Raw genomic sequence first — 13,551 nt, forward strand, 5'->3', positions numbered from 1 at the left:
ATGGAAGCAGCAGAGCATTGGACTGGAAGTTCTGACAAAAGACTGCGAGAACGGCTGAGGGGTCTCCCTACTGTCCATCAGGGACATTTATCAGGAGCGCTGCGTACGTAGGGCTCTTAATATTATCGAGGATCCCACCCATCCATCCAGCATCCTCTTTGACTTTCTCCCATTAGGCAGGAGACTCTGATGCATAAAGACAAAAACAGTCAGTATGGGAAACAGCTTCTTCCCTTGGGCCATTAGGTTTCTGAGCTCCCTGCCGCAGCACAATTCAAGTGTCATCGGATAATTTGTTCTGAACCCTACAATACTTAATTTATGTACTTTACTTTGCTTATCCATGTGTAATTCATTTGTAAATTTAATTCTTAACTTTCTCAAGTTATTCTGTATTATATGTGTGTTATATGTATCCTAGTTCAGAGAAACATTGTCTCCTTTGACAGCACACGTGTGTATAGTTGAATCAAGTCAAGTTTATTGTCATTTTGGCCATAAGCTGCTGGTACAGTACACAACGTTCCTCCAGGACCCTGGTGCTACATGAAACAACACAAAACTACACTAGACTATGTGAGACAGCACAAGGCTACACTAGACTACGTAAAACAACACACAAAAACTACACTAGACCGGCACAGGACTATATAAAGTGCACAAAACAGTGCAGGGCAGTACAATAATTAATAAACAAGACAACAGGTACAGTAGAGCACAAATTACAATATAATAATAGGTGATGTAGATGTCAGTCTAGACTCTGGGTATTAAGGAGTCTGATGGCTTGGGGGAAGAAACTGTTACACAGTCTGGTCGTGAGAATCCAAATGCTTCGGTACCTTTTGCCAGATGGCAGGAGGGAGAAGAGTTTGTATGAAGGGTGCGTGGGGTCCTTCACAGTACTGTTAGCTTTGCGGGTGCAGTGAGTGGTGTAAATGTCTGGAATAGCGGGAAGAGAGACCCCGATGATCTCCTCAGTTGACCTCACTATCCGCTGCAGGGTCTTGCGATCTGAGATGGTGCAATTCTTGACCAGGCTGTGATGCAGCTGCTCAGGATGCTCTTGATGCATCCTCTGTAGAACGTGGTGGGAACGGGGTGGGGGGGGGGGTGGTGGGAGATGGATTTTTCTCACCCTTCGCAGGAAGTAGAGACGCTGCTGGGCTTTCTTTGCTATGGAGCTGGTGTTGAGGGACCAGGTGAGATTCTCCACCAGGTGAACACCAAAAAATTTGGTGCTCTTAACGATCTCAACGGAGAAGCCGTCAATGTTCAGCGGAGGGTGGTCGCTCCGTGTCCTCCTGAAATCCCTTTTGTTTTGTTCACTTTCAGAGACAGGTTGTTGGCTCTGCACCAGTCCATTAGCCGCTGCACCTCCTCTCTGTATACTGACTCGTCGTTCTTGCTGATGAGACCCACCACGGCCGTGTCATCGGTGAACTTGATGATGTGGTTTGAGCTGTGTGTTGCAGCACAGTCGTGGGTCAGCAGAGTGAACAGCAGTGGACTGAGCACACAGCCCTGGGGGGCCCCCGTGCTCAGTGTGATGGTGTTGGAGATGCTGCTCCCGATCCAGACTGACTGAGGTCTCCCAGTCAGGAAGTCTAGGATCCAGTTGCAGAGGGAGGTGTTCAGGCCCAGCAGTTTCAGCTGTTCAATCAGGTGCTGATTGAAATGGCAATAAACTTGACTTGGCTAGATAATGAATTTACTTTTTGACATTTATTACTACAAATTCATTAATTAATGATAATCTCTGCTCAAAGTTACCACAGCACATGAGAACCTTCTGAGAAGATAATTGTCCATCTGGTCACACACTCTTAAAAAGGTTCACCAGCCCCGCCAAAAACAAATCAAATGAAGCAGAAAAGGAAGTGGTACCTTGGTAAAATGGTGAACCCGAAAGAGCCCCCAGGGATCCCTTGCTGTGTCTGTCTCTGCTCGGTAACACGTACTGCTGCACACCATCCTGCAATGGAAAAGACAGCGTTCACTCCAGTATTCATCAACAAGCCTCACACAGTGAATCGGCCCACCGTACTTCACAGAAACAACAGTCGGACTTGGCTGGGAATCGTAAAAGGAGATAATCCTCACCTTGGTCAAAGATATTCTTTGTTGGAGGAAGGCCAAACCATAAGACACAGAATTAGGCCATTCGGCCCATTGAGTCTGCTCTGCCATTTCATCATGGCGTATCCATTTCCCTCCTAACACCATTCTCCTGCCTTCTCCCTGTAACCTTTCACACCCTGACTAATCAAGGACCTATTGACCTCCACCTTAAATGCATCCAGTGACTTGGCTCCCACAGGCACCCGTGGCAATGAATTCTACAGATTCACCAGTCTCTGGCTAAAGAAAATTCCTCATCTTTGTTCTCAATGGACATCCCTCTATACTGAGGCTGTGTTCTCTGGTCCTAGACTCCCCCCATCGAAGGAAACACCTTCTCCACATCCACTCTATTGAGGTCTTTTAACATTCAATAGATTTCAGTGAGATTCTCCCCCCCCCCGCCCCATTGTTCTAAATTCCAGCAAAAACAGGCCCAGAGCCTTCAGTCACTGCTCATATAATAACCCTTTCATTCCCAGATTCATTCTCAACTCTCAACTCTCCCCAATGTCAGCACATCCTTTCTTCAACAGGGGCACAAAACTGCTCACTATACTTAAAGTGAAGCCTCACCAGTGCCTTATTCAGTCTCCATATTACATCATTTCTTTTATATTCTATTTCTCTGAAAAAGAATGAGAGAAAGGGCACAGCACTTAGTTAACGGGTTCGGGAATCAGCGACCCAGACAGCTGAAGGCATGAACACCAATGGAGCAGTGAGTAAAAGGAGGGAAACACCTGGAAAACGGGGTCTCGTATGCAAGACTCGTCAGTTCAACAGCATCCTACTCCAGAACCTGGGAATCAACTGCTCCCTCTGTAACTGGATACTGGACTTAACGGCAAAGCCGCAGTCAGTCTACGTGGGCAGCAATGTCTTTAGTCTCATCATGCTGAGCTGCTGCACTCCCTAAGACTGTGTGCTCAGTCCACTGCTGAGGCACGACTGTGTCGCAGGATCCAGCTCCAACCACGTCGTCAGGTTTGTAGGTGACACAACATCAGGAACGATGACGAGGCGGAGTAGAGGGAGGAAGTGGAGCGCCTGGTGGATTGGTATGAGAAGAACAACACAGGCCTGAATCTGAAGAAGAACAAGGAAATCATTGTGGACTTCAGGAAGGTGCAGATGAACCATCCCCCTCTGCGAATACACGGCTCCTCCATACAGAGAATCAAGTTCCTGGGAGTTCATGTCACAGATTACCTCACCCGATTCCTTAATATCACCTCCCTGAACAGGAAGACACAGCAGCGTCTCCTCTTCCTGAGGAGACTGAGGCAAGCAAGGCTCCCCCACCGCCCCAAACCTAACTGGATTTTACAGGAGGACCATTGAGAGCATCTTGACCAGTTGCATCTCCATCTGGTATGGGAGCAGCAAAGTATCAGACCAGAAGTCCCTACAAAGGACTGTGAGAACAGCTGAGAGATGGGGGGCATTTATCAGGAGCACTGTGTACACAGGGCCCTTAGTATTATCAAGAATCCCACCACCCATCCAGCATCTTCTTTGACTTTTTACCCTCAGCAGGAGACTCCGACACATAACGACAAGAGCAGTCAGGATGGGGAATAGTTTCTTCTCCCAGGCCATTAGGCTTCTGAACTCCCTGCCGCATTGTTTTCAATGTTTCACTGGTTAATATGTTCCAGTACAATATTTAATATTAATGTACTTTAGTTTGTTAATTATGTGTGATTCACCTGTAGATTTTACGCTTACGATCACAAGTAATAGAGTGCATGTGTGTTTTGTCTACTACTGTGCCTTACACCCAGGTTTGGAGAAACGTTGTCTCTTTTCTGTATACATTATATGGTTATATATGTTATATACATAAATGTAGTTAAAGGACAATAAACGGATAAATTTGGAAGATTTAGGGCTGAGGAACGGTACCAATTTGCCTGAGACATAGCTACCCACTCAGATAATAGGAACAAGATTATGTTTATGTCATGATGGCCCAGGGCATTGCCAGAACTCCCTTCGTTCTCTTCCAGTGTTATTTGTTTAATATCATCACATGTGCAGTGCCTATAAAAAGCATTCACTCCCCACTTGGAAGTTTTCATGTTTTATTATTCTACAATATTGAATCACAGTGGATTTAATTTGGCTTTTTTTGAAACATCAGCAGAAAGAGCCTCTGTTGTGTCAAAGTGAAAACAGATCTCTACAAAGTGATCTAAATTAATTACAAATATAAAACACAAGATAATTTATTGCATAAGTATTCACCCTCTTCAAGTCAATATTTAGTAGACACACCTTTGGCAGCAATTACAGCCTTGAGTCTGTGTGGATAGGTCTCTATCAGCTTTGCACATCTGGACACTGCAATTTTTCCCCTTTCTTCTTTACAAAACCACTCAAACTCTGTCATATTGCATGGGGATCGTGAGTGAACAGCCCTTTTCAATCCATCCACATATTCTCGATTGAATTGAGGTCTGGACTCTGATTTGGCCACTCCAGGACATTAACTTTGTTTTTTAAGCCATTCTTGTGTAACTTTGGCTTTATGCTTGGGGTCATTATTTTGCTGGAAAACAAATCTTCCAAGTCACAGTTCTCTTACAGGTTTTCCTCCAGGATTTCCCTGTATTTTGCTCCATTCATTTTACCCTCTACCTCCACAAGCCTTCCAGGGTCTGCTGCAGTGAAGCATCCCCACAACATGATGCAGCCACCACCATGCTTCACAGTAGGATGAATGTGTTTTTGATGAAGTGCGGTGTCTGGCTTACGCCAAATATAGTGTTTAGTCAAATGGCCAAAAAGCTCAATTTTTGTTTCATCGACCATAGAACCTTCTTCCAGCTGACTTCAGAATCTCCCACGTACCTTCTGGCAAACTCTAGCCAAGATTTCATGAAATTTTTTTTTCCAGCAGTGGCTTTCTCTTTGCCAATCTCCCATAAAGCTGTGACTGGCGCAGCACCCAGGCAACAGTTGTTGTATGCGCAGACTCTCCCATTTCAGCCACCACCATTGTAATTCCTCCAGAGTTGTCATAGGTCTCTTAGTGTCCTCCCTCATCCTTCTTGCACGGTCACTCAGTTTTTGAGGACTGCCTGCTCTAGGCAGATTTACAGCTGTGCCATATTCTTTCCATTGCTTGATGATTGACTTAACTGTACTCCAAGGGTATTCAGTGACTTGGAAGCTTTCTTGTATTCATCTCCTGACTTGTGCTTTTCAATAACCTTTTCACAGAGTTGCTTGGAGTGTTCTTTTGTCTTCATGGTGTAGTTTTTGTCAGGGCACTGACTCACCAACAACTGGACCTTCCAGATACATGTTATTTTTTACTACAGTCAATTAAAACACCCTGACTGCACACAGGTCTTCAAAAACAGATCTCCACTAAACTAATTATGTGACTTCTAAAACCAATTAATAATAATTACTTTATTGATCCCAAGCGGGAAATTATTTTGTTACAGCAGCAACATTTTAAAAATTCAGCAATAATAATAAATATAATAATATTAGCAACTGAAAAAGTTCAGAATGATAATATTCACAATAATTTACCAATGTGCTATACTGTACAATAGTAATGTACAAAATAATACAACAGAGGCTATTGTACTATTGTGTTCCCCTGTTGCACAGAGATGAACTGTTGTATATGCTTACAGCATTTGGTCAGAAAGATTTTCTGCAACAATTCTTGTGACAGCAGAGCTGAGTGAGCCTGTTTGAAAGGGGGCTCCACTGCTGATTCAGTCAGTCATGGAGAGGATGTGCCTGATTGACACTGATGGATAACAGTTTGTTTCGTGACCTCCTCCCCACCACTAACTCAAATAGTCAATTGGCTGCACCAGTGATGATTTGGTGTGTCATATTAAAGGGGGTGAATATTTATGTAATCAATTATTTTGTGTTTTATATTTGTAATTAATTTAGATCACTTTGTAGGGATATGTTTTCACTTTGACAGGAAAAGAGTCTTTTCTGTGTCAAAAAAGCCAAATTAAATCCACTGTGATTCAATGTTGTAAAATTATAAAGCTGAAAACTTCCAAGTTGGGGGACGGGGGTGAGAGTGCCAAGCTTCATTTTCATGACATTCAAACAGATCATGCCATTCATAATCACATCAGGGTGGTGAACACGTGCCCCACGGGGATGTCTACTTAGCCCACTTATGACTGCGTGGCTACGCACAGCTCCAATGCCATATTGAAGTTCACTGATGACATCATTGTTTAAGCTGAATCCAAGGTGGTGATGAATCACCTTACGGGGGGGATTGAAAATCTGGCTGAGTGGTGCCATAACAACAAGCTCTCACTCAATGTCAGCAAGACCAAGGAGCTGATTAACACACGCAAAATGGAGGAGCTCAGCTGGCCAGGCAGCATCAATGAAAGAGAGTACACAGTTGATGTTTCGGACTGCGACCCTTCAGCAAAGGAGTTGATTATTGACTTCCGGAGGAAGAAACCAGAGGTCTACGAGCCAGTCCTCATCGGAGGATCAGAGGTGGAGAGGGTCAGCAACTTTGAATTCCCGGGTGTTACTATTTCAGAGAACCTGTCCCGGGCCCAGCAAGCAAGTGCAATTACGAAGAAAGCACAGCAACGTTTCCGCTTCCTTAGGAGTTTGCAGAGATTTGGCATGACATCTAAAACTTCCACAAACTTCCAGAGATGTGTAGTGGAGAGTGTATTGACTGGCTGCATCATGGCCTGGAATGGAAACACTAATGCCTTGGATTCAGCCCTGTACATCATTGGTAAAGTGCTCCCAACCATTGAGCACATCTACACGAAACGGTGTCATAGGAAAGCAGCATCCATCATCAGAGATCCTCAACACCCAGGCCGTGCTCCCTTTTTGCTGCTGCCATCAGCTAGAAGGTACAACAGCCGCAGAACTCACACCACCAGGTTCAAGAACAGTTACTACCTCACAACCATCAGGTTCTTGAACAAAAGGGGATAACTACACTCACTTGCCCATTCATTGAAATGTTCCCACAACCAATGATCTCACATTAAGGACTCCTTGTCTCATTATCTCATGTTCTCATTATTTACTGATATTTATTTATATTTGCATTTGCACAGTTAGTTGTCTTCTGCACTCTGCTTGATCTTTCACTGATCCTGTTATAGTTACTATTCTATAGATTTGCTGAGTATGCCCACAGGAAAATGAATCTCAGGGTGGTATATGGTGACATATATGAACTTTGAATACTAAAAGGTCTAGACAGGGTTGGCATGAAGAGCCGTTTCCTATAGTAGACAATTCTAGGACCAGAGGGCACAGCCTCAGAATAGAAGTACATCTCTTTAGAACAGAGATGAGGAAGAATTTCCTTAGCTCGAGGGTAGCTAGTATCCACATCTTCAAGGAGCGATACCTTAGGAAGGCAGCGTCCATAATTAAGGATCCTCACCACCCAGGACATGCTCTCTTCTCACCGTTACCATCGGGAAAGAGGTACAGAAACCTGAGGGCACACACTTAACGATTCAGGAACAGCCTCTTCCCCTCTGCCATCCGATTTCTGAATGGACTTTGAATCCATGAACACTATTTCACTACTTTTTAAAAAAATTTCCTACTCTTTTGCTCTAATTTAATTATTTAATACAGAATACTTACTGTAATGCAAAGATTTTTCTTTTTTTCTCTCTATTATCATGTACTGCATTGTACTGCTGCCACAAAGCTAACAAATTTCACAACACATACCAGTGCTACTAAACCTGATTCTGACGGTAGAATGGAGAAGAGAGAATGACCAGGTTGGGAGGGGTCATAATCATGGGCTGCTTTCCCGAGACAGGCAAAGAGTGTACATGGGGGTTAATGGAGGTGAGGTTGGTTGGTGTGATGGACTAAGATACCGTCACAACTCTCTAATTTATAGCAGACAGGGAAGCGTAGCTGGCATGGGTTTTAATATCTACCTAATGGTCTCACTTTAACTTCTCTTTCAGAAGGCCATACATACAGTGCCTATAAGAGGTATTCACCCCCCTCCCCAGAAGTTTTCATGTTTTACAACATTGAATCAGTGTTTTGACACTGATCAACAGAAAAACTCTTTTGTATCAAAGTGAAAACAAATCATGATTATTCCGCCACCTCCAACGGGATCTCACCACTAAGCACATCTTTCCCTCCCCACCTCTCTGCTGTCCGCAGGGATCGCTCCCTACATGACTCCCTTGTCCATTCATCCCCCACATCCCTCCCCACTGATCTCCCTCCTGGCACTTATCCATGTAAGCGGAACAAGTGCTACACATGCCCTTACACTTCCTCCCTTACCACCATTCAGGGCCCCAAACAGTCCTTCCAGGTGAGGCAACACTTCACCTGTGAGTCAGCTGGGGTGATATACTGCATCCAGTGCTCCCGATGTGGCCTTTTATATATTGGTGAGACCCGACGCAGACTGGGAGACTGTTTCGCTGAACACCTACGCTCTGTCCGCCAGAGAAAGCAGGATCTCCCAGTGGCCACACATTTTAATTCCACATCCCATTCCCATTCTGACATGTCTATCCACGGCCTCCTCTACTGTAAAGATGAAGCCACACTCAGGTTGGAGGAACAACACCTTATATTCCGTCTGGGTAGCCTCCAACCTGATGGCATGAACATCGACTTCTCTAACTTCCGCTAATGCCCCACCTCCGCCTCGTACCCCATCTGTTACTTATTTTTATACACACATTCTTTCTCTCACTCTCCTTTTTCTCCCTCTGTCCCTCTGAATATATCCCTTGCCCATCCTCTGGATCCACCCCCCCCCCTTGTCTTTCTTCCCGGACCTCCTGTCCCATGGTCCTCTCGTATCCCTTTTGCCTATCACCTGTCCAGCTCTTGGCTCCATCCCTCCCCCTCCTGTCTTCTCCTATCATTTTGGATCTCCCCCTCCCCCTCCAACTTTCAAATCTCTTACTCACTCTTCCTTCAGTTAGTCCTGACGAAGGGTCTCGGCCTGAAACGTCGACTGTATCCCTTCCTAGAGATGCTGCCTGGCCTGCTGCGTTCACCAGCAACTTTGATGTGTGTTGCTTGAATTTTCATCATCTGCAGAATTCCTGTTGTTCACGATTATTTATATTTACATTTGTAATTAATTTAGATCAGCTTGCTGAGATCTGCATGCACTTTGACACAAAAGAGGTTTTCTGTTGATCAGTGTCAAAAAAGCAAGCCAGATTAAATCCACTGAGATTCCACGTTGTAAAACAATAAAACAGTAAGATAGCAATGCTCCCTCAGCTGTGCACTAGAAGTGTCACCCTGGTCTCTTGCTTGAGGTCACACTCAAACACATAACCTACTGGCTCTAGACGTCTGTGTACGGTTTGTGTAACACTATTACAGCTGTAAGATTGGGGTTCGAGTCCCACAGCTGTCTATAAGGAGTTTGTACATTCTCTACACGACCATGTGGGTTTCCTCTGGGTGCTCTGGTTTCCTCCTACAATCCAAAGACGTGTGGGTTAGGATGGTGGTGAATATTGGTAGCTCGGGTTGAGTGCTTGCATTTATATAGGCCCCATTCACTTGCCTTGCTCCTGACTGGCTACCCCTTCAGTTGATCTTCGAATTCTATTGACTCGCATTTCTTTGGCCCTGAGGAGTTAATAGATCTATTTCGATATGTTTGATAATGAAGTTATCACAAGAGAAACACGCTTGCACCTGCTTGGTTTCCCAGCTAAAGTGGTGTCCTTCCTGGTCTTCATGTACCAAGATCAGCGACAGTGGTCCATGTCTCCGTACTGTCTGTTTGTGTTGCGGTAAATGAGATAAGAGTTTACATCCTGTCTGGCTCATGTACTACTTGTTGCAGTCTCCACAGGTGATCCTGTACACCGCATTGCTTTTGTCAGTTGCCTTCAATGGTACCTCGGCTCTTCAGACAATCCTCCTTAAAGTTCTGGGCCAGGCAAGCACGAGCAGGCACAAGACTACAGAATTCAAAGATGAAGAGGTAGCCAATCAGGATCAAAGTGAGCAATCGGGGCCTATATAAACATTAACATTCCCAGAGAGTAACACATAACTGCACACTGAGGATGTCTCCTTGACTGGTGATGAAACATCTGTAAGCTGATTGTCAAGCTCAGTGAACACTGCAATATCAAACACCTCTCCCGAGCTACCAATACTCATCACCATCCTAACCCACCAATACTCACCACCATCCTAACCCACCAGTACTCACCACCATCCTAACCCACCAATACTCATCACCTTCCTAACCCACCAATACTCACCACCATCCTAACCCACCAGTACTCACCACCATCCTAACCCACCAATACTCACCACCATCCTAACCCACCAATACTCACCACCATCCTAACCCACCAATACTCACCACCATCCTAACCCACCAGTACTCACCATCCTAACCCACCAGTACTCACCACCATCCTAACCCACCAGTACTCACCACCATCCTAACCCACCAATACTCACCACCATCCTAACCCACCAGTACTCACCATCCTAACCCACCAGTACTCACCACCATCCTAACCCACCAGTACTCACCACCATCCTAACCCACCAATACTCACCACCATCCTAACCCACCAGTACTCACCATCCTAACCCACCAGTACTCACCACCATCCTAACCCACCAATACTCACCACCATCCTAACCCACCAGTACTCACCATCCTAACCCACCAGTACTCACCACCATCCTAACCCACCAGTACTCACCACCATCCTAACCCACCAATACTCACCACCATCCTAACCCACCAGTACTCACCATCCTAACCCACCAGTACTCACCACCATCCTAACCCACCAATACTCACCACCATCCTAACCCACCAGTACTCACCATCCTAACCCACCAGTACTCACCACCATCCTAACCCACCAATACTCACCACCATCCTAACCCACCAGTACTCACCATCCTAACCCACCAGTACTCACCACCATCCTAACCCACCAATACTCACCACCATCCTAACCCAATACTCACCACCATCCTAACCCACCAGTACTCACCACCATCCTAACCCACCAGTACTCACCACCATCCTAACCCACCAGTACTCACCACCATCCTAACCCACCAGTACTCACCATCCTAACCCACCAGTACTCACCACCATCCTAACCCACCAATACTCACCACCATCCTAACCCACCAATACTCACCACCATCCTAACCCACCAGTACTCACCAGCATCCTAACCCACCAGTACTCACCAGCATCCTAACCCACCAGTACTCACCACCATCCTAACCCACCAATACTCACCACCATCCTAACCCACCAGTACTCACCATCCTAACCCACCAGTACTCACCACCATCCTAACCCACCAATACTCACCACCATCCTAACCCACCAATACTCACCACCATCCTAACCCACCAGTACTCACCATCCTAACCCACCAATACTCACCACCATCCTAACCCAATACTCACCACCATCCTAACCCACCAGTACTCACCACCATCCTAACCCACCAGTACTCACCAGCATACTAACCCACCAGTACTCACCACCATCCTAACCCACCAGTACTCACCAGCATCCTAACCCACCAGTACTCACCACCATCCTAACCCACCAATACTCACCACCATCCTAACCCACCAGTACTCACCACCATCCTAACCCACCAATACTCACCACCATCCTAACCCACCAGTACTCACCACCATCCTAACCCACCAATACTCACCACCATCCTAACCCACCAGTACTCACCACCATCCTAACCCACCAGTACTCACCATCCTAACCCACCAGTACTCACCACCATCCTAACCCACCAATACTCACCACCATCCTAACCCACCAGTACTCACCACCATCCTAACCCACCAATACTCACCACCATCCTAACCCACCAGTACTCACCACCATCCTAACCCACCAGTACTCACCATCATCCTAACCCACCAATACTCACCACCATCCTAACCCACCAGTACTCACCACCATCCTAACCCACCAATACTCACCACCATCCTAACCCACCAGTACTCACCACCATCCTAACCCACCAGTACTCACCACCATCCTAACCCACCAATACTCACCACCATCCTAACCCACCAGTACTCACCACCATCCTAACCCACCAATACTCACCACCATCCTAACCCACCAGTACTCACCACCATCCTAACCCACCAATACTCACCACCATCCTAACCCACCAGTACTCACCATCCTAACCCACCAGTACTCACCACCATCCTAACCCACCAGTACTCACCACCATCCTAACCCACCAATACTCACCACCATCCTAACCCACCAGTACTCACCATCCTAACCCACCAGTACTCACCACCATCCTAACCCACCAGTACTCACCACCATCCTAACCCACCAGTACTCACCACCATCCTAACCCACCAGTACTCACCATCCTAACCCACCAGTACTCACCATCCTAACCCACCAGTACTCACCACCATCCTAACCCACCAGTACTCACCACCATCCTAACCCACCAGTACTCACCACCATCCTAACCCACCAGTACTCACCACCATCCTAACCCACCAGTACTCACCACCATCCTAACCCACCAGTACTCACCACCATCCTAACCCACCAGTACTCACCACCATCCTAACCCACCAGTACTCACCACCATCCTAACCCACCAGTACTCACCAGCATCCTAACCCACCAGTACTCACCACCATCCTAACCCACCAATACTCACCACCATCCTAACCCACCAGTACTCACCACCATCCTAACCCACCAGTACTCACCATCCTAACCCACCAGTACTCATCACCATCCTAACCCACCAGTACTCACCACCATCCTAACCCACCAGTACTCACCACCATCCTAACCCACCAGTACTCACCACCATCCTAACCCACCAGTACTCACCATCCTAACCCACCAGTACTCACCACCATCCTAACCCACCAGTACTCACCACCATCCTAACCCACCAATACTCACCACCATCCTAACCCACCAGTACTCACCATCCTAACCCACCAGTACTCACCATCCTAACCCACCAGTACTCACCACCATCCTAACCCACCAGTACTCACCACCATCCTAACCCACCAATACTCACCACCATCCTAACCCACCAGTACTCACCATCCTAACCCACCAGTACTCACCACCATCCTAACCCACCAGTACTCACCACCATCCTAACCCACCAGTACTCACCATCCTAACCCACCAGTACTCACCACCATCCTAACCCACCAGTACTCACCACCATCCTAACCCACCAGTACTCACCATCCTAACCCACCAGTACTCACCACCATCCTAACCCACCAGTACTCACCACCATCCTAACCCACCAGTACTCACCACCATCCTAACCCACCAGTACTCACCATCCTAACCCACCAGTACTCACCATCCTAACCCACCAATACTCACCACCATCC

General features: G+C 46.5%; 1 protein-coding gene across 2 annotated transcripts in view; it reads right to left on the reverse strand.

Annotated features, from left to right (window-relative positions):
• Window positions 1-13,551, reverse strand: part of sars2 (seryl-tRNA synthetase 2, mitochondrial) — a 137,479-nt gene that overhangs the window by 56,935 nt on the left and 66,993 nt on the right. For both annotated transcript variants that reach the window (XM_063063495.1, XM_063063494.1), the window contains exon 11: window positions 1,888-1,975. In XM_063063495.1, the coding sequence (XP_062919565.1) occupies window positions 1,888-1,975 (88 nt within the window). The remainder of the gene's footprint in view (window positions 1-1,887; window positions 1,976-13,551) is intronic.

The sequence above is a fragment of the Mobula hypostoma genome, chromosome 12 (genome assembly GCF_963921235.1).
Source record: "Mobula hypostoma chromosome 12, sMobHyp1.1, whole genome shotgun sequence".
NCBI lineage: Eukaryota > Metazoa > Chordata > Chondrichthyes > Myliobatiformes > Myliobatidae > Mobula > Mobula hypostoma.